The 22,556-nt window shown below is 52.1% G+C and overlaps 1 protein-coding gene across 3 annotated transcripts in view; it reads right to left on the bottom strand.

Annotated features, from left to right (window-relative positions):
* Positions 1-8,527: 8,527 nt before the first annotated feature.
* Positions 8,528-22,556, bottom strand: part of LOC118215235 (D-glucuronyl C5-epimerase B) — a 50,853-nt gene continuing 36,824 nt past the window's right edge. For all 3 annotated transcript variants that reach the window (XM_035395796.1, XM_035395799.1, XM_035395797.1), the window contains 3 exons: positions 20,779-21,278; positions 11,942-12,181; positions 8,528-10,572 (listed from right to left, as the gene is read on the bottom strand). In XM_035395796.1, coding sequence (XP_035251687.1) covers positions 9,548-10,572; positions 11,942-12,181; positions 20,779-21,265 — 1,752 coding nt within the window. In that variant the 5' untranslated portion in view covers positions 21,266-21,278 and the 3' untranslated portion in view covers positions 8,528-9,547. The remainder of the gene's footprint in view (positions 10,573-11,941; positions 12,182-20,778; positions 21,279-22,556) is intronic.

Here is a 22,556-nt window from a genome sequence, read left to right as displayed (position 1 = left end):
GTTCATTTTTTTTTTCAGGCTGGCTCTATAACAATTAATTCTCAATCTACTTTTAATTATGCTGAAGCTAGCTTGTTTCTAATACACCTGTGCAAATACGAAATTAAAAGAATTTACTTTTTACTCTTTATACACCTCTGACAACCAAATCAGAAATAATTGATAATAAAAAAGAAATGTTGTACCTAAACCCAGCACCTGAATTCAGTTTGAAGTAAAAGCACCTTACTATATTAAGCCCTTGAGAAGTACCCACTGTTTAGAACAGAATCTCCTGTCATTACCTATAATGAACACCAGAGGACAGTGTTATAAAATAAATCAAAGCCCAGCCTGGGTGTGGACCAAGAAAGAAGAATGCAATATACACATGCAAACAGACATACATTCACCTAAAATTACCTTCATAGACATTTTGAGTTAATCATTGTTGATCGTTGTCCTGTAAATGGCAGCAGTGTAATTGAAAAAGTATGGGACATCAAAGATGAGGGAAAGATTTAGAGTATGTATACATGAGGGTTTTTTTTTCCAACATTGATGTTAATATCATTCTTGTGATCAGGGGGCCATGTTTCCCCATGATGCAGGTCTGTTAAGTATAAGAACCTGTAATGAAGACCCCCCAGGATAAAAATGGGAAAAAAACTGATACAAGGAGCACTTGTGGTATTCGAAATGAGAAGCCTCAGGTTTCTGTCAGTGCACTCCTACCATAAATTTCAGGTCGCTGACACAAAGTTAAAGTTAGCTACATCAGCATCCTGAGCAAATGTGTCAAGACTGTCTCTCCCTCTGCTGTGTTTGACTCCATATCCGCTCTAATTACAGCACTCATCTCAGCCCAGGTGCAGCTCCCTGTCACACACACGCACACACACACACGCTTCTCTCCGAGCTGCCTGTGGAGTCTGGGCTCAGGCTCAGCACAGATCACACAGCCTCTGGCTGAGCCGTCTCTCTCGCATGTCTAAGGTCCCCGGCTACATCTGTATTTCTCAGCCCAGCGGGCCCCTGTGTGCGCTCTGTCCCTCCTCAATTAATCAGCACAAGTAAGTGAGCATTTGACTGAATGCCCGTCTGGATCTGTCATCGCTCTGCAGCCAGACTATCTGTTAAACATTTAAAATGAACGTAATGGACACCGATGGGGTTTTTCTTTTTGAAACGTCCCGCTGGAATAAAGTTTAGGGCCGTGGTGCCAGTTTATTGAGCTTGACTCAGTTGTTTTGTTTTTATTGTTGCGTTTGTAGTTCCTGACACTGTAAGGATCAATCAGCTGAACAGCAAAGCTATTGCGTTCAGTCGCCTTGAATGTAATCTGTCTTGCTAACCAGAGGGCAACAAATGAATAAGAATCAGTTGTGAAATACTTTCATAGAATTTATTTCTAGTTTTGTTACAGCCAAGAGAAATAAACAGCCAAAGCCAAATAAAACACCTATCAATCTCTGGGCCCCTAAAGACGACCCTCCTGTGGCTTAGAACCCCCAGCTAGGATCCCCACAGACTGCTACGACTACCTGGAAGAGTGTCTAAATTATGATGGCGTTATATAAGTAGCTATTTATTTATAAATAAATATAAATAAAGATATGTTATAATTACAATGTTCAATTATGTATAAATTAGACCATTAAAATTTTATTGTAAACTAAGTTGTTTACAGGGTGGCACGGTGGTGCAGTGGGTCTTGGGTTCGAATCCAGCCTGGGCCTTTCAGTGTGGAGTTTACGTGTTCTTGTGGGTTTCCTCCGGGTATTCTGGTTTCCCCCCACAGTCCAAAGACATGCAGGTAGGTTAACTGGAGACTCTAAATTGCCCACTGGTATGAGTGTGTGAGTGAATGGTGTGTGTGCTCTGCGATAGATTGGCGGTCTGTCCAGGGTGTATTCCTGCCTCTCGCCGCTGAGATAAGCTCCAGCACCCCCCGCGACCCTGCCCAGCATAAGCGAGTGCAGAAAATGGATGTTGTTTATGGAACTTGTGGGGCCTACATTCAGAAGGTCAAGTTTGGCCGTGGGGCTGGAAATCCAAACTGCACCCATCTTCATTGCCCTTCTATAAATTCCCAGAACTGTTTTTATTTTATTAATCTGTGGAAGAAATGACAGTAGAGCAGGATGTCCTAACTCAGACTCACTGTGTAGACTCTTCATTGGCTCCACTGGCTTCTAATTAAATTGGTGATGTTGAGGTAGAGAATAAATACTGTTCTAAACTTGGCTTCACCATTGTTATTGAACTTATGTCTGGTAAAACATATCGGTTGCAGTTGGGCTAAAGGTAAAAGGCATTTATCTCGCCGCTAAACAAAACTGAGGCCAGTGCTGTACGTGGAATTGTATTAAGTTGAATGCTAATCTGGATGACTAATTTTCTTACACTTTTTTATAGTGAGATACTTTCATCTTTCGTAAAACTGCAAACCACATTTCTGTCACAAAAAACCAGCATAGCATTCTAGTGAAATGATTGCAAACCCAAGATGGTGTTGATTTCAAATCAAACCTGCCTAATGAAGAGCTCATTAGGTGCGAAAGCCAGCATTCGCAGCATGCATGCATAGCCTGGGGAAACAGCGCCGGGCTGATCCCATGTCTAGTATCTGAGAGCACAGCACTAGCCTTCTAATACGCAGTATTACTCTGTGGATCTCTGAACGCTCTGAGAGGGGGTGGAAACATTACCAGGTTCTGCCCTCAAGCAGGCTTAACTTATTTGTGATGTCTTTGCCGTTACCAGTGTTCACACTGACAGGGCTTGCTTCAGCACAAGCTAATTTCCCTGTATTTAATGGCCAATCAATTCTCAGTCCATGTCGTTCAATGGGAGCAGCAGAACCACGGGGGGCAATTAACACAGCCGCTGGTGAAGAAGTGCAGGATTACTTCTGCCCGCACGTCACAGCAGAAGAAAGAACTGGCCTGAATGATCACCGGTGTGAAAATGGGCAGCTACGCAAACAAATGGATATTTTACCTTCTCTGTTAATCGAAACGGTAAACCTGTCCCATTGCTGATGAATCCTCAGACAGGCTGCATGTTTCGCGCACCGGTGCAGGCACACTGCCAGTGCCTGATCGACCACAGGAGGGGACAATAGACTATGAGGCAGGGATTACCCTGTCGACAGAATCCCTCAGTCTCTCGGTGCTGCTCGGCCCAATTACCTGTCTCCTGTCAGCCCTCCTAGACACAGTCATCTCTGGCGCGGTCGTGATGAGGGTCCGGACCACGGGCCTCCCGTAGCCGCGTAAAGGAACAGTGCGTCAGAACCGGGGCACCACCACCACTGAAATAGTTTTCAAGCCAAAAACTTTTCCGGAGTTTCTCAGCGGGCTCCCAAGGGTACACGGTGTGCTCCGGCATCACAAGCCGGCCCGTGTGCTGCTACACGGCGTGTTTACCGCCTTCTCGCCACCCTTGAAGCTGACAGCAAAGGCTCCGCGATACCAGCCCAGGCACATCCTGCCGCTGCCAACTTTCTTGATCATCCGAAGCCTTTGAAGCCGCTCCAACTGATCTCCCAGCAGCCACTTCAATGCACACCTTTCTGAAGCAGGAGGAAAACTTTCACTCTTCAGGGTGTCAACGGCTCTGCCTGGCTAGTGAATAATGTATATTTCTGTGGATTCAAGGATGCCAATGTTTCCCCAGTTCTCATCCCCCCCCTTGCAAGATGGATTGCCCTTACCATGTTTTCTTCTTGGCTGCCTCATAAATTTTAAGCTGTTTTTGACTGAAGGGTTAGTGCCAAGAAGGTAAGAACTAATCGTCACAGTTTGGTCGTGCTCAGTACTATACACTGAAAATGTTGCAAACAATCCATCTCCTATGCATTTGTGACTATATTCTGACCTGAGATCAGCACTGTGGAAGTGTAAGAAAATATAAATATACTGTATATCAATCTGGACATTTGACATTACTCATATTAAGAATATCTTGTTTTGTTGTCATTATACATATTTTTTAATTTTCTTTGAAAGCAAAAACATCTTTTGAATTTGCCCATTCTGGTGCTTGAATCACCTTGCTTAACCCTTCAAGCTGCAATGTGTCCTAACCCGCCCCGCAGTCAGGGCATTCCACTGGCATGGGCGGCCCCAGACGCTGACGCCCTTGTCATAACAGCCTCTGCGCCCCGTCGCCCCGAGGACAGCCGTGGGCCCGGGCACGATGCCACCGTTCACCGCCCAAAGAAGGAACGAGACGCTAAACTAATTAGCGGGCCCAAGGGCGGGCCCGAATCATCTGAAAGGCTCCTCTTCCTGTAGGGCAGACGGAGGGGGGGGAGACGGGAGAGCGCGGGCAGCCGGGAGCCGGCCCCCTCCGCAGGCAGGACGCGTCTGCGTGCGCCGCGTAGCCGAGGACGCGGAGCGGTGCCTGCCCCATCGATCCCCCCCTGCGCGCGCGCCCGCCATCCCCTGTCCTCCAGACAACCTATTCCAAAGCAGGGCCCAATTGAATGAAGCCCAGTTTGTGCGGGCGGTAATCAGATCAGACGGGCGCGGAGGAGAGCTCCAGAGATCCCGTCTCCGGGCTGCCGCCGCCCTCACCGCGCCATGAATCCCTCTAATGCTATCAGAGCCATCTCCAGATGGAAGTGCAGGCTGGGGAGGAAGTAAAAAAGGGTATAAAAAGGATAAAGCCTGGAGCCTGTGTGGCTAATTAAGGGAGGGAGATAAACTGAGTGTCAGGGTGGAGGTAGTATCAGGCAGCAGTGGACGGGAAAACGCTGGAGTCCATAAAACGGCAGAGAAGGTCGAGAGGCTACGCCAGGTTTACAGCCCACTGTGCGGCTGCAAGACCCGTTAGAGGCATCAAGTGCACTGAGTGTGTGAGTGTGTGTGTGTGTGAGAGAGAGATAGAGAGAGAGAGACAGACAGAAAGAGAGAGAGAGACAGAGAGTCCTTTATTAAATCAAAGAGAAACTGGAAAAATAAAATGGAAGCTTGATTAAGCCTGAAATGAGAAGTCACAGCGGGGCTTCGAGCGAGCGCTTGAGAAACAAGGTCGACATTTAGGGAGCGTCTCTCTTTTTCCGTCTCGCCACATCAGGAGAAGAGAAATGCCAGCAGACACGCCAGTTTAAGAAAAAAAAGCCTTTATTTTAGGACTTTAAAAAGCAATTGTAAGCACAAAGATCAGACTCTTTATATAAACACTTTTTTTCTGCATAAAAAATGTAGCATGTGCACTTTGTGCTTGGATTGCAAAGTCTGTACAACCTCTGGACACTCCCCTGCGGCAGGAATCCAGTACACACTTTATTGCATATGTCACATGTGCCAGGAGCTGCACATGTCAATTTACAGGAGACTGGACAGTGAGAACAGAAATATAGGACCCATACAATTATCCATTACACAATAGCAGCTTTCGAGGGAAGGCCTTGCACATTGTCTAGAAAATAAACAACAAAACCAAAAAATTAAAAATAGAAAATAAAAATATATATATATATATCAACCACTGACAGTATCAGTTGTGCTTCTGCGCTGTTAACTCCCACTAACAGCTAGCCCCCAAGCTAATGATTTCATCATTTAGACAAATGCAAAACCAGTTGATAAAAACACAACCCCTATAGGGATCTGCTGTTAGGAGCCTATTTTCCCTTTGAAATAGTACTGAATCCTAAGACTATTTGTACAGTTTGCACACGTCCCCTTAAATAGACTGCTGTGAATTACACATCTCTTTTGTTCGCTAAATTTCCAAGGCTTTATGCTACAGAATCTAAATTTCTAGACTGAAATTTTCAAAAGGCAGTTTTTCCTCCCCTCTGATTTTCACCCCTCCTCAAGAGAGGGGGCGCACACACTGCCAATTCCACCCCCCCTCCCCCCCCATCCATCCATCAAATCTCCCGTCCGACATCTTATAATGGCAGGCTCTTTATGGAAATCTGAATGACGCATTAACAATGAAGCAGGGTTCTTATTCTGTGAGTTTCAACTAAACAACAGAATAACCAACACTTTGGTATGAACAGCAAATGAGAGTCGGTGTACAGCCCCCTACCAGGGAACTATCATTTCCCTTTTAGGAATCTAATGCTTTCTCAGTCCCATGAAGTGGCGAGTATGTGCATAGTAGTGCTTTTACGAGATAAAGACAACATGAGACTATGCCGGAGCCTTGTGTTCCCACAGCGTCCTCACTGCGTTGTGTTCTGTTCCATAAGAACTCTAAACTGAGCCCTGGAACAGACTACATCTACCACAATGCAGATTGTGCCAAAGTCACAACACTGAAATGAAATGCAATTACCATGCTTCCTGGACCAATCAGAGTGCTAGGATGTACGGCAGTTTCCGCACTGCTGGCACAGTAGAGTCCTGTCATAACGGGATTAAATAAATACTCTATAAAATGGGGCTTTTTATGCATCAAGTTGAACAGCAAGTTACTGTTACTTGTCTCCAAGGAATCTTTTTGGGTTTAACTGACTCACTAGTCTCTCAGATCTACATGTGCTGGTCACAATGGCCTCACTACAGAACCTTATCAATGATTAACGATCAGCGTGTACAGTGTCCAGTGCGACAAAGATTTCCCCAAAAAAAGAAAGAAAAAAAAGAAAGACGTACAAGCTCAGTTCATTGCACTTCAACAAACCACAGTCAGGGGCAGTGGGGGACAGGGGTAGGGACCCACACAGGGAGTTACAGACTCCCACTAGGTGGCAGAATCCATTTTTAACATTCATTGCATTCCAGCACCGAGCAACGATCTGCTGTCAGTCCCTAAATATTATCGGTGTGATATCCCGAAAAGTGGACTCCTCCCCCCGGCCCCGGCCCCGGCCCCGGCCCCAACCCCAATGCAGCACTTAGAACCAGCGCAGACCTCACATTTCCCAGATGCCAACTGCCGAGCCGCTGACTGAGAGATATGCTCTGCGGTCTATTAACAGGAGGAATTAGACAGTGGCTCTAAGGCTGGCTCCTCTTTCATTAATCTGTCAATAGGAGAACTCAGAGATTAAATAGGTTTAACCCACACAGGCAGCTGATGGGAGAGAGAGAGCAGGGGAGGCGGAGAGAGAGAGAGAGAGGAAAGAGACAAAGAGAACACAGAGGAGAGAGAGAGAGAGGAGAGAAACCGAGAGAAGAGACAGAGAGAAACAGAGAGAAACAGAGAGAGGAGAGAGAGAGAGAGAGAAAGAGAGAGAAGCAGACAGAGAAAGAGAGATGAGAGAGAGGAGAGAGACAAAGAGAACACAGAGAGGAAAGAGAGAGAGAGAGGAGAGAAACCGAGAGAAACAGAGAGAGGAGAGAGAGAGAGAGAGAGAAAGAGAAACAGAGAGAGGAGAGGGGGGGGGATGGGAAGGAGCGGGCATCATTAGCAGCAGGTGTCAATGGTCTGCATGTGCTGGGTAATCATTTCGGCTGGCCGTGTTCTCGTTAAGCAGCTAAAGACGTTTACCTTGTGCTTGGCGATACGCTACGATGGCGGCCCCACTACCCAGCCTCCTACACTTCGCCCACAACAAATATGTCTGCAGCTTCAATGGTGAGCCAGAGGATTTCGAGGGATGAGCACTGATTCATCAAGAGAAAAAAAGAAACCACCATTTTAACAAAAATACTATAAATGCACGCAATGGAAGAAACAGAAAAATAAATAGATGACAGAAAGAATGTTTACACAGCCTATGACCATACCCCACTGGAACATGCTTTCAACAGGCAGAAAATCAAGATCAATGCACACGCAGCAGCTGCAAGCCACTGCAAACACAGATTTCCAGAATAAAGACTTCCCTTATGTTCCCTGGACTGCGACTGAATCACGAGGCAGAGGTGGGCTAGGAGGAAAAAAAAAGGTGTGTGTGTGCGGGCGTGTGTGTGCGTGTGTGTGCGGGTGCACGTGGATGCGTGCCGTGTGTGTGCACACCAATGCCTAGCAAACAAATGGTAACCACAAGTCCCATGCACTTTAGGGGCAGGGTCATGGGTTGGTTTGCAATGGATCGTGGGTTGGCTCCTGATTGGACAGAAATGGCAAAGCGGTATGCAGGAATATGCAGTAAGCACAGTGAGCACACAAGCGAGAATGTTAACTATTCGCTATAATGGAATGTGACTGCGTTTTGAAAATGGCTGTTAGTGCCAACAAACAACTAAAACAATAAACCCCTAAAAATTTCAGCAGCACCAGGATTACCACGCAGCCTATCACGCTCCTGTTCCTCAGCTGTCCTTAACAGCCACCTGCTTGTCCTTAAACGCTCATGTGACTGCCGGCAGCTCCAGCCAGGCGTATCTCAGCTCTCAGTAACACCAGCTCAGAGCCGCCACAGCGTCACGGGACTAATTCGCCCTCTCTCTCTCTCTCCCTCTCTCTCGCACGCTATCTCTCCCTCCCTCCCTCCCTCTCTCTCTCGCCCAGCTAAGTGACCGGAGCCCTTTGCAGGCAGTCACTCAGCGGCGTGGCGCTCACCCGGCTCTGGGCTAGCGGCCTGTCCGCGCTGATATCCAGCCCAGAGCCCCAGAGAGCTGCGGTGAAAGGAACCTGGGTTTGGGACATCCGTTCCAGAGGCCACCGCTGCCCCCTCTCTCAGCCCAGAGCTGTGGGCGAGCGCTGCCTGAACTGCGCCGAGCTCCACCCAGGCCAGCACAGCAGGCTGCTCCTGGCCTGGCCTTCGCGGCAGCGACGCGGGCTCAGTGAAGGGCAGGTGGGAGTGGGACTGCAGACGGGAGGCTGAGATCCACACCAAAGCACTGCAGTGAAAGTGCAGGGTGGACCCAAGGCCAAAGTGGGCGGAGCCACAGATGAGCCACTGTGCCAGGTGCACACCTCCTATCTCATGAAGACAGGAAACGACCTTATAAGGAAACATGAAACCAGGCGGCCTTGTGCTGTGAGATTTGCAACAGTGAGTAGCCAACAGATGCTTAACACCATATACGGCAACATTGAAACCCCCAAGAACAAAAACACAAGAGAATGGCTAGCACCTTCAGCACACAAACAGCTGTCAGGGCCCCAGCTTATACATTACAAAGTGCTGCTGTCTCAATGACACGGACAAAAACGCATGATTCTGACTGATTCTTTGGGTCGGGCCTCCGTTCTGAAGAGTTCTGATGGCAAGTTGACACCACACCACCCCCTGCACCAGAGACACTGAAATGAAGAGGATGGCTCCGAAATAAATAAGAGTGTGGGATGCAGAGAGACTGAAAGGATGGCAGCCTGTCCGATACTCTGTAAACTCACCTGGCAGTTTCCCGTCACATTTAGGACCAGCTTCCCATACACACACACACACACACACACACACGCGCACGAACACATGCCCTGAAACCACGTTTGCAGTTAATTACACCTGCCCGCCCAAAGGAAGCTGAACTCCTATCACTCTGAAATGTGTGTGGAGAGGGGGGCTGAGTGAGAGCCCTCTCTGTCTCTGCTGCTGAACTGAAACGGACTGCGTTCTCTTCCCGAGACCCCCGTGCCTCCGCCCCGGCCCCGCCCCCCTGCTGTCACTCGCGCTCGGCCCCGCCCCGATCCCGGTCCGGTGGGCGGGGCTCTAGTTGTGCTTCGCCCGCCCCCCTTTCAGGTAGCTCTTCCAGCGCTTGACGAAGTCCCTGAAGATGGGCGCGTTGTCGATGGAGGCCAGCAGCTGCAGCTGGTTGATGTGTGTGGTGTGGTAGTCCCAGCGCGCCAGGTTGGGCGCGGTGCCCAGCATGAAGTGGCGCAGGTCGTAGATGGTCCCGGAGCCCGTGTCGTACAGCGGCAGCATGGCCTTGAGCGACTCCATGCCGCGGCTGAAGAGCAGGCCGGCCTCGCGGCCCAGCTTGTCGCCCGCGGTCTCCGCCAGGTCGTACAGGCCGATGAGCGAGTAGATGAAGCCGTTGAGCACGAAGGAGCCGGGCGTGGTGGGGTACTCCTCGTACCAGTCGTGCTTGTTCATGAAGACGGCCCGGACGCCGTGCTGCTCGGAGGGCAGGCGGTAGGGCCCGGTGGCGCGCAGCGCCGCGTTCAGGTACACGGGGTCGCGCGTCAGCAGGTAGGCGCGCACCAGCGTGGACATAGCCTGGCCCTGCGCCATGGCCGAGTACCAGCCCGGCTCCAGGGCCCGGAAGCCCTCGCCCAGCTTGCGCGTCACCATGATGGGCCAGCCGCCGCGCTCGTCCTGGTTGCGCAGCAGCCAGTCGCTGGCGGCGAAGAAGGCGGCCGTGTGCGCCGTGGTGGAGATGGTCACGTTGTCCAGGTAGCCGCGGCCGCGCAGCGCCAGCCGCACCACGCGCCGCGGCATGACCTTGGTGGCCTTGACGGCCTTGGTGCTGGACAGGCCCACGCCCTTGCGCAGGTCGGTCAGCAGGTCGCGCGTGACCGTGCTCCAGGCCGTGCGCGGGCCCAGGCCGTACGTGATGTCGCGGTCCTTGAAGGCGATGAGCTGCGAGCTGGTCACGTAGTGGATGACGAACGGCGGGCCCTTCTCCGTCGTCTCCAGCACCACCGACACGCTCCCGTTGGACGTGAACTTGAGGTCGAAGGAGATGATGAAGTCCTTGGAGTTGCCCAGCGGTAAGGAGATGCCCTCGGAGTTCTCTGTGAAGCACAAAGACAAGGGCGAGATGACAGGCGGCTGTTAAAAAGGCTCTCCCTCTGTAATCTGGTTCAGACGGGGGGGGGGGCTGTGCTGCACTCGCTCATCCCCTCTCTCTCCCTCAGGCTCAGATCTGTGTGCTTCTGAAGGAACACCCACTGTGGAGCCCCGTTCAGACGTGCCACTCAACACTGAGGTTAATTAGAGAGAAAAGCTTGCCTGCATGCGCAGGAGAGAGAGAGAGAAAGACAAAGAGAGCTGTTGCTCATCCTCCCTTTATAAACAAAATAAAGGAACTAAAATTTTCTATGTTTTAGATCATTGCTGTTTTTCGAACACAAATTTCCATGCTTTAGATTTATTTACTTGTTTGCATTTCAGAAGGTCTTTCGAATTTAACCGACATTGAGGGAAAGCGTGATGGAGGCATTTCCCTGGAGCGCCACGGAGAAATGCTGAGGAACAGCACCCGCTCCCCTCCCCTCCACCCCCCGCTACAGCCCGCACACCCACCGTTTGCCTTTCACTGACCTCCACACCCCCGCCGCATTCCACAGCGCTCACAAGGGCTTCCACACACGCGCACACGCAGCGGGGGTGGGGGGGGAGACGAGCGATCTCTGGTCGATTTGTGAGAAAGCAGGAAAGTGGCGGTGTGCTGGGAGCAGCCAGCCTGGCTGCCCGTTTCCAGCGCTCTTTAATGCACTCATAAATCCATTACTTAAGGCAATCCTGGGAGTAAGTGGATTTGTGCTGCGGCCCTGTGATTACTCTGCCATCAATAAAGGATGAGTAGGGAATACATAAGAGATCCCATCCCCAGCCCGGCGCTGGAGAGCGGGGCGAGACCCCGCGCCCCGCTCCGCAGAGAGCGCCCGCGGAGGTGGCGACAGCAAGCGCTCGGCGAGGCCTCCGGGAGGCGCGCCCCCGCTAATGCTAATGGGTATCGATCGGCAGGGCTGAAACGCACCGCTGGGTTATTAACAGCAACGCACGCGTCCTGGCCCGGGTCGGGCGGGCCTCGGCCTTGGAAACCGCCCTCATTACGCTCTCAGAGAAAACCCCCTACGCCCTATGTGCGTATCACAGGCGACGGCTGGACCGTTTCTCCTCCCGGAACAAACGGAGCCCTGGAGCCTCGGGAGGCTATCGGGAGCTGCTGAGTGGGTGCAGGTGAAAGGGGGAGGAGCTCAGAGCTGCCGATTGGGCGCAGACAAAAGGGGGAGGAGCTCAGAGCTGCCGATTGGGCGCAGACGAAAGGGGGAGGAGCTCAGAGCTGCCGATTGGGTGCCGGTGAAAGGGGGAGGAGCTCAGAGCAGCCGAATGGGCGCAGGTGAAAGGGGGCGGCGCTGAGGCGAGAGGAGGCGGTACCTGGGGCGCTGAACTGGCGCACGGCGGTGTGGCGGGTCTTGTCGTGCACGCGGGACAGGGAGCAGCCCTTGGGCACGGTCCAGGCGCTGGGGCGGCTGTCCCGCTCCTCGGCCGTGTCGTACACCTCCACGTGGGGCGGCCGCTCCGTCAGGTTCTTGCTGTAGTGGCTGAGCCCGTACTGCGCGATCTGGATGGCGTAGAAGTAGCCCTGGGGCCCCCACTGCGTGGACAGGGGCACGCCTGCGCAAGGGACAGGGGACACAGGAAACAGAACCTCAGACTCCCACAGCAAGAGCCGGCCCAAAACCCGACCGCACACTGAGACGCTGCGGGTCTGAACACACACAGTCTCAGAAAGGGCGTGTAAAAGTGCTGGTGAAAGCTTTAAGATTACACCACTTCCAAACATACGTATGAGGTTTCAGGTTCATTTTTATCTTTAAGTGAGATACTCAGAGACATAATGTTACCGCAGATTACATTCTGACAACAGCTTGAGCTGGAAAAGGAAGAGCAAACAGACCTGCCCAGCTCCAGGACAGAGAGCGATTAGGGATGTGAGACTGATTAACTCTGTGCACTGCGTTAATGGGGCTTTAACAGGGCTCCCGAGCAAAGGCCTGCACCAAGAGCACAGGCCCTCTGGCTGAGGCACTGCAGGCTCCAGCCTGGTCTAAACTGAGGGTCCATGGGGATGGGACACATTTGGCCAATTTCGTTTGAAGTGAATCAGGATTCTTCAGGTTACCACTGACTTATCTTATCCAAAAGGAACCAGGCGTCCAGGCAGCCAGCTATTGTCATCGAGAGGTACACCTAGTGCTAGCTTTCTCCTGTAGTGCTTCATACTGTAACACAGTCACACGCTCGAGGGCAGGCTCTCCACCAACTTTCTCTTTCTTTTTTATTACTTTTATACAAGGATCCACGTTCAAAGGAGGATGTGTCAAGGTGCACCAGAGGCAAGAATCTCCAGCCGTAAATAGATTTAGCTTTCTCCTGAGACAATTACAAGGATAAGCTGACTTTCCAAGGACGGTGCCAGACAATGCAGGGCCCACATACTGAAATGTGTATCACCTCTTTCCCTGATGCGGAGAGCAGTCTAGACTAACACGCAGCTCATAATCCTGGCTTTCTACAGTTCTCACGGCCAACACCCAAAAAATGCTTTATATTTTAAGAAATAAAAAAACCCCTATGCCCTGCATTAACCTGCCAGGCAAGGCGATTGATCCAAGCTGACATTGATGCAAAAGTTTGGCTGTCTTCTGCACGATAACCTGAGAAGCAATTCTTCAATTTTCCATTACTGCCCTGCTCATCCCCTCCTCCCCCCAACACCGAATAATGAATGATCACTCAAAAATGATGAGAAAGATTCTGCCGACATCAAGCTCCTGCTGAATTGAATCGACTCCTAATACTCACATCTCTCTCTGTCTCCACAAGTCCTGCAGAAGTTGCACTTTCAATTAAAACCCCAGACTTTCTTTATTTCACACTGAACTACATCTCCCACACTGCAGGCCCGAGGGTAATGCAGCACCCTCCCTAATGGGGGTTTGGGGGTTTTCCTAGACTAAGAATGGATGGAGGGGGGTGCGGGGGGGGCGATGCTTTTACGGGGAATGAAACGAAGGGGCAGACCCCCGGTGACCCCCAGACCACGTCCCCCTCCTGCAGCAGAGCGGAGCTCCACGGTGCCGGAGAGCGAGACGGTCTTTGTCGTGGGCGCATTCAGCCGCTGGGCTGAGAGGGGAGGAGAGCCGTAAGAGCCGCGCTGCTGCTCCACGCTGCTCCCGCTAACAATGGAGCCCTGCAAGCACACGCCACTCAGGGGCCTGCTCTAATGGGTCATTACTCCACACCCAACCTCCACTGCGCCCTTCTGCCTGAATACACATCTGCAGATAAAAGGCTTCATCTGCCTCTATCGCACTCTCACACATACATACTCACACATATACACGCGCACACACACACGCACGTACACACACACACACACACACACACACACACACGCACATCCACACACACTCACACATATACACTCACTCCCACACCCAAACACACTCACACATATACACACGCACACACACACGCACATATACACACGCACACACACACGCACGTATATACACTCACTCCCACACCCAAACACACTCACACATATACACACTCACACATATACATATACACTCACTCCCACACCCAAACACACTCACACATATACACATACACACACACACAAATGCTCACATGCTCACACGCACACACACTCAGACGTTCACGTGCTCACACACACACGTACACACACTCAGACGCTCACAAGCTCTCCCTTTACCGGGATGTCACAGGAGAATTCTACTTGATTGTGCACACAGGATTATAAAGACACAAAGGAACTCAAACGACAAATCAAAGCAAAAAAAGTAAAGTGTATAATTGAGATAACACCCACCATCAAACAGTGTAGCGATGCTTTGTGGGATCTTGTGCCACACTGTCAGACAGAATAATCTGGGACATGAAAGCACTTCTTACAGAAAGCATATGAGCACTCTGGCTGGCTGCTGAGCTGTGTTGGGGTACTGTCTGTCCAGGGTCACTCTCATGGTTGTGTGGAGCCCCTTCCTTCATCTCTTTAGATATGCTGCCAAGGCATAGCACCCAGGGGCTTTTCCATATCACATTTACTCCTCTGCATACGAAGCAGCTGATCTCATAATTGCACAGTGCCTAACCTTATTCTGTTTCCTTCCCTGGGGCTTGTGGCCCTTCCCCGTCCCAGAATTCAGACTGCTCCAGCTCCGTCACTCTGTTGCTTTCAGCTCATGCCACAGCGCCTCCTGGAGGCCTAGATGCACCACCCCACCCCTCTGAATTGCATATTCACATACAATCCTCTGCCTGGACTGCCTATTTAACCAGCTAGTATAATACTGCAGACTGTAACCTGCACAACCCATTTTCTGTGATAGATCTCTCATTACATTTCTGTTACATTCACTCTATCTTTCCTACACTGGACCAGCCAGTTCTTCCCACTGGTGAGTTTCTTCCTCACAACTGTCTGAGTGTTGTTCTTCCCACTGGTGAGTTTCTTCTTTTTAAACCTCACTTGCTTTTTGGGGGTTCAAGCTTGGTATTTGCCCAATTTTCCGTTCTGTTTCCTTCCGCAAGTGCCTGCATGTAGACTTTCGCGAAAGTACTCTGGAAGGGCGTTAGCATAGCTGCAGGAGCGTCTGGCACATTAATGAGAGCACGTCCTGTTCCTAAAGGTGCCTCAGCTGTGGGGAGCACCAGCGCACCTCATAATGCACTGGAGGCGGGTGGAGCAGAGAATACAGGGTGCAGAGGGGACAGCGAGGGGGTGTGGGACAGAGAGAGGGGAACAGGGTGTACAACAGAGAGAGAGAAACGGTGTAGAACAGAGAGGGAGGGGGTGTAAATGAGAGATGACTGAGGGAGCGTAGGACATGGGGAGGAGCGCACAAATTGCAAAGGGGGGGGGTGCTGGGAGGAGAAAGGTGCGGGCAGAGGGAGGAGAGGGATGGAGGTCACGGCGAATATTTCCTACAGGAAATGAGAGCACGGGAATGCCGTACACCCAACCCGCAGCACTGCGCCAAGGGACTTTTCTAAATCTGGAGCAGACACGTTTCACCGAACACTGCGAGCACGTCCGCGGGTAAAAATAGCTGCTAAAACCCACTTTACCATCTGGACCTGACCCACAAGATGCAGGCAAGATGTCATCAGTCTCTAGAACGTCCATAGATGGGAGAAGATCTTCTGCTGCACTCACTGCTAGAAAAACAAACGAACTCACAAACGACTGCTTCCAAAGAAGCAGCAAGACAAACGGCTTGTTGCAGCTCAGCCAGCAAGTGATTTAATATCTTCCTGGCAAGAATAAACGGACCCTATTCAGTAACCGTTAATACAGAATAAAGCAGTGCATTTTAGATAAATGCTTACAAACTTAAACAAATTTCTTTTGTTACGCACTGAAAAGAAGGCTTACAGTTCCCTGTTAAAGGAAAAACATTGAATCTATTGGGTGGTAAAATATGTTCTGCTTTGACACGGCTAAAGTATCCTCAGGATCTCCTTGTTTGCACAAGGCAAACATTATCTCCTGAAACAGACAGCAGGCAGCATGGGGGGAGTGGGGCCCGGCTCCACTTGGTGTAGCTCCACATCATTTCATTTTATTGTATTTATTTATTTATTGAAAATAAATTTCGCATCTCCAATCCCACCCGAATTTAGAATGTCCAATTTTGCAAACTATTTGCAAGCACACACATATGCAGCCCCCAGCTACTGGCATAGGAGAGATAGGTGGTTCTCTTCCAGATTACGCCCTCTGGAGGGGCAGAGCGAAGCGCTATTCCACATAATAAGGAACATCACGCAGTTACGGTGTGTTGCGCAGGTAGAGCGCAGGCAGAGCGCAGGTAGAGCGCAGGTAGAGCGGAGGCAGAGCGCAGCTGACTGCGTGCCGGACGGCTCAGACTCTGTGGCTCGGAGCGGGGAGATAAATGGGCTCAACCCTCCAGAGCTTCAGCGCGCCCCACACCACTTCCCCACAGCATCAGCCAACAGGCTCCTAACCCAATTACCCACCACAGGAAGGCCAGGGTTAATGCACGTCCATCCGGCCCAGACCGCGAGCGTAAAGAGCGTGGGACAGGTGCAGGTGCGTGTGACGGGTGCGCACGGCGCAAAAAAACACTCAAAAACTCTAAACCGGTCCGAGCTCAGTCAAACTGGCCTACAAAACTGCTGAAATGAGGACACGCGTCCCCAGGGCCGGGCGGGACGGGGTACAGCCCTCAGCAGACGGGCCTGCTGCTCAGGCCAGCAGAGAGAGCAATTCAGTCTGGAACAAGAGGCCAGCAGGGAGAGCGCTTCGGTCTGGAACAAGAGGCCAGCAGGGAGAGCGCTTCGGTCTGGAACAAGAGGCCAGCAGGGAGAGCGCTTTGGTCTGGAACAAGAGGCCAGCAGGGAGAGAGCTTCGGTCTGGAACAAGAGGCCAGCAGGGAGAGAGCTTCGGTCTGGAACAAGAGGCCAGCAGGGAGAGCGCTTCGGTCTGGAACAAGAGGCCAGCAGGGAGAGAGCTTCGGTCTGGAACAAGAGGCCAGCAGGGAGAGAGCTTCGGTCTGGAACAAGAGGCCAGCAGGGAGAGAGCTTCGGTCTGGAACAAGAGGCCAGCAGGGAGAGCGCTTCGGTCTGGAACAAGAGGCCAGCAGGGAGAGCGCTTTGGTCTGGAACAAGAGGCCAGCAGGGAGAGAGCTTCGGTCTGGAACAAGAGGCCAGCGGGGAGAGTGCTTCAGTCTGGAACAAGAGGCCAGCAGGGAGAGCGCTTCGGTCTGGAACAAGAGGCCAGCAAAGAGAGCGCTTCGGTCTGGAACAAGAGGCCAGCAGGGAGAGCGCTTCGGTCTGGAACAAGAGGCCAGCAGGGAGAGCGCTTTGGTCTGGAACAAGAGGCCAGCAGGGAGAGAGCTTCGGTCTGGAACAAGAGGCCAGCGGGGAGAGTGCTTCAGTCTGGAACAAGAGGCCAGCAGGGAGAGCGCTTCGGTCTGGAACAAGAGGCCAGCAAAGAGAGCGCTTCGGTCTGGAACAAGAGGCCAGCAGGGAGAGCGCTTCGGTCTGGAACAAGAGGCCAGCAGGGAGAGCGCTTTGGTCTGGAACAAGAGGCCAGCAGGGAGAGAGCTTCGGTCTGGAACAAGAGGCCAGCAGAGAGAGCGCTTCAGACGGGAACAAGAGGCCAGCAGGGAGAGCGCTTCGGTCTGGAACAAGAGGCCAGCAGGGAGAGCGCTTCGGTCTGGAACAAGAGGCCAGGGGCCCGGACCGAGCCAGGATCAGGGCCTCACTCGCGCCCGCACGGTTTGGGGAGCGGGCAGTGAAATAAGCCGTTCGATGATATTGATCAGCCCGGATTTCATTTTTGAAAGTGCCCCTGTAAGTAATGAGTTGATCAGAGGCCGATCCTCATTCATTACCCCGCTGGGCCGGGGGAGCGCTCGTCCTTCCGAGGAGGAAATCCAATTTCGGCCCCTCATCAAATTCAAAAACAAATGAAAAGGGACGCGAGCGGCGGGCCCCATCAGCACCTTCTCGTCTGTCTTCCGCTGCCTTCTTCAGCGGGCTGCTTATGCTCCCGCTAAGGGAAGCGGCCGCCGGGCAGCCATGTTGCTGTTAAACCCTTTCAAGTGAAATCAGAGCATTGTTAAAAATAATTAGCTGGCTCACAGACTGAAACTAAAACAAATAATTATGCTTGCGGGCTGTTGCAGCAAAGAATACAAAGAGGTTTAACAACAGGAACAAGCAAAATAACGGGACGCTGGCAACAGATGCACGTCCTGTGAGCATATTGAGATGAACAGAGGACCGCTGCAAATTATAACAGCTCCTCAGAAACAAATAATCCTGATCGTTCTCATTCAGAGCCGTCACAAACACCACCCCGGCTACTGTGCTATTCATTCCCCCTCCAAAATGAAAATAAACACCCCAGTCCCCGCACCGCAATCAGCCAAAGGCGAGCCTTAATGGGATTAGGCGCAAGGTAGAATGGCTTTAATTAAGGCCTGGGTAATTTATTTGTCCTGAGGGGTTCCGAAAAGGATCCGCACTTAATCACATTTTGCTACAGAGCGCTGGCTGGCTGGAGAAGGGTTTAAAGGCAAGGTCAGGCCTGCACGCAGGAAAGCTCTCCCTCAGACATCAGCACGGACCTGAGACAGCCGCAGAGGAGGGAGGGAGAGACAAGGACAGACAAGAAATAGAGTGAGAGAAAGACAGAACAGCGAGTGAGAAAAAGGGTCAGAGAGAAAAAAACAGGGAGAGTCAGGCAGAAAGAAAGAAGCAGAGGAAGAGAGAGAATAGAGTGGAGAATGAGGGGAAAGCGTTAAGGAGGGGAGGACAGCTGCACTCCTCCACACATCTGGCAGCATCTCCACTGACCTCCAGGAACCAGCTGCCAGAGCAGTCTGCTCAGAACACCGGGCCCAAATTACTGAGCAGTGAGTATCCGCACAGGCTGTCTATCTGCAAAGTGTGACTACACGCACAGGCTGACTATCCACACAGGCTGACTATCCGCACAGGCTGACTATCCGCACAGGCTGTCTATCCGCACAGGCTGAGTATCCGCACAGGCTGAGTATCCGCACAGGCTGTCTATCCGCACAGGCTGTCTATCCGCACAGGCTGTCTATCCGCACAGGCTGAGTATCCGCACAGGCTGACTATCCGCACAGGCTGAGTATCTGCACAGGCTGTCTATCCACACAGGCTGAGTATCTGCACAGGCTGACTATCCACACGGGCTGAGTATCTGCACAGGCTGTCTATCCACACAGGCTGAGTATCTGCACAGGCTGACTATCCACACGGGCTGAGTATCTGCACAGGCTGTCTATCCACACAGGCTGAGTATCTGCACAGGCTGACTATCCGCACAGGCTGAGTATCTGCACAGGCTGTCTATCCGCACAGCCTGACTATCTGCACAGGCTGACTATCCACACAGGCTGCCTAAGCATACAGGCTGACTATGTGCACAGGCTGCTTTAAAAGTGCAAAGTTTAAAGGTTAGCTAATCGGCAGCAGCCCAGGGAGAGTGACTGAATGGGGAGTGGGAGGCAGTGATGCGCTGTCACACACAGGGACAGCCTGCTCCTCACAGGACTCACTAGGACAGAACAGAGGAGAGGGCAGCCAATCACGGCCCCCCGTTCTCAGCCAGCCGCCAACCACCTCCGTGCGCAGGGGTGGAAGGGAAGACTTATGGAGGTACAAGCAGAAAACGGTGTTCCATTAAATTTGGGGTCACTGCAATCAGGTCTTGTAATCTGCTGAATCAATCCCATTTTCATTTGCCTAATGTAAGTCAATTGAGAGTGCATTATTCACCAGGGGCAGTGGGGTGCATTACTTCAGCTTTGTTTCCAGGAAAATCCACCTTCGGACTGTCAAGCTAAATTGCTATTAATGGGCACTACGCTTTGGTATCAAAGATAGGCCCCTGTGCATTAAACGCAATCACTAAGTGCTGAATGGATGCTATTTGCCTAGAGACCGAGACTGATGGCTACAGTACCAGATGTTTAGTCAGACAAAAAAAAAAGAACTATTAAATGGATATGATGATGTGAGGAAATGGTGGCGTATGGAGCAGCATAACCTACAGGGCCCAGTATATCTCACAGGGGCCAGTATGACACACAGGGGCCAGTATATCTCACAGGGGCCAGTATGACACACAGGGCCGAGTATATCTCACAGGGGCCAGTATGATACACAGGGGCCAGTATATCTCACAGGGGCCAGTATGACACACAGGGGCCAGTATATCTCACAGGGGCCAGTATGACACACAGGGGCCTGGATAACACACGGGGGCCAGTATAACTCACAGGGGAGAGTATGACACACAGGGGCCTGTATAACTCACAGGGGCCAGTATAACATATAGGGGTCAGTATAACACACAGGGGCCACTATGACACACAGGGGCCAGTATAACTCACAGGGGCCAATATAACTCACAGGGGCCAGTATGACTCACAGGGGCCAGTGTGACACACAGGGGCCTGGATAACTCACAGGGGCCAATATAGCACACAGGGGCCAGTATAACTCACAGGGGCCAGTATAACTCACAGGGGACAGTACAACTCACAGGGGCCAGTATAACTCACAGGGGACAGTATGACTCACAGGGGCCGGTATAACTCACAGGAGCCAGTATAAAACACAGGGGCCAGTATAACTCACAGGGGCCAGTATAGCACACAGGGCCCTATGGCCACACCCACCTTCCACGCCGCTGATGCACTTGACGCGGTCGCGCACTTCCACATTGTAGCCCTCGAAGGACATGAAGACCCCGTCGGGGTGGTAGGGCTCGCGCTGCGTGTACACCTTGGAGTAGCTGTGCGAGAACTCGAAGCGGTCGTAGCCGTCGTACTGCACCACCTTGCCGTACACCTCAAAGTACTTCTCCACCCAGCTGAAGGGCAGGTAGACGTCCCCGCCCTCCCGCCGGCCCTTGATGGTGACGTCATCGTTGATGAGGCAGTCGATCTCCTCGTACTTGACCCCTCCCACCACCGGCGGGGGCTCGGGCGGCTGCGGCTGCTGCGGGTTGGCGGGGGTGGCGGCGACGGCGGGCTGGGGCCTGGGGGGGAAGCGCAGGGCGGTGTCGCTGGAGCAGCGGTTCCACAGCAGCACCGTGATGAGGGTGAAGAGCGCACAGATCACGATCAGGGTCTTGTAGTTGACCCGGGCCGCAAGGCAACGCATCCTCACTGCAAACCTGCACAGAGACACACAGTCACAGCACACCGGTCATCTGACCAATCATGGGCAGGACACAGTGAGAGAGAGACAGAGCATTTAAATAGCTAAAAGCTTTCAATAGTTAGGTTTCTTCTCCTATATGAAACTGTTAGCATAAAATGCTTCTGCAATATTTACTGTATGCATTGCATGCCAATAAAGCATACAGAATTGAACTGAATCGGTCTGAAAGAGAGACATAACTTCTTAGGCAGGGCTTCTGTAGAAAAAAAGCCAGAAAGGCAGCTGAAGACACGTTAACAAAAGAGCACCAGACTTCGTGTCCGGCGCGTTTCCTCCACCGCAAAACAACCTGAAACTCAAGGAGAAACAGCAGCGCTGCTCGCAGAGCTGATATTAATATGAATCTGCATGCTAACCGCAAGGAGAAACAGCAGCGCTGCTCGCAGAGCTGATATTAATATGAATCTGCATGCTAAGTGCAAGGAGAAACAGCAGCGCTCCTCGCAGAGCTGATATTAATATGAATCTGCATGCTAACCGCAAGGAGAAACAGCAGCGCTCCTCGCAGAGCTGATATTAATATGAATCTGCATGCTAACCGCAAGGAGAAACAGCAGCGCTGCTCGCAGAGCTGATATTAATATGAATCTGCATGCTAAGTGCAAGGAGAAAAGCAGTAACGTCAGCGCTGCACGCACCCAGGGGTGTCGTGTCTGCTCATCACGCTCATCCTCAGAAGGACGGAAGCTGCCCTGTCTGCGCTGACCAGGCAAAATGGCCTGCAGCAGGATGGGGTTGGGGGCTGGGGATGGGGGACGGGGACGGGGGAGGACATTAGCCTGCAGCAGGATGGGGTTGGGGGCTGGGGAAGGGGGACGGGGGAGGGCATTAGCCTGCAGCAGGATGGGGTTGGGGGCTGGGGATGGGGGACGGGGACGGGGGAGGACATTAGCCTGCAGCAGGATGGGGTTGGGGGCTGGGGATGGGGGACGGGGACGGGGGAGGACATTAGCCTGCAGCAGGATGGGGTTGGGGGCTGGGGATGGGGGACGGGGACGGGGGAGGACATTAGCCTGCAGCAGGATGGGGTTGGGGGCTGGGGATGGGGGACGGGGACGGGGGAGGACATTAGCCTGCAGCAGGATGGGGTTGGGGGCTGGGGATGGGGGACGGGGACAGGGGAGGACATTAGCCTGCAGCAGGATGGGGTTGGGGGCTGGGGATGGGGGACGGGGACGGGGGAGGACATTAGCCTGCAGCAGGATGGGGTTGGGGGCTGGGGATGGGGGAC

This window comes from Anguilla anguilla, chromosome 16 (assembly GCF_013347855.1).
Source record: "Anguilla anguilla isolate fAngAng1 chromosome 16, fAngAng1.pri, whole genome shotgun sequence".
Lineage (NCBI taxonomy): Eukaryota > Metazoa > Chordata > Actinopteri > Anguilliformes > Anguillidae > Anguilla > Anguilla anguilla.
The sequence above is the reverse complement of the archived record's forward strand: the minus strand, read 5'-3'. Positions and strand labels throughout refer to the sequence as shown.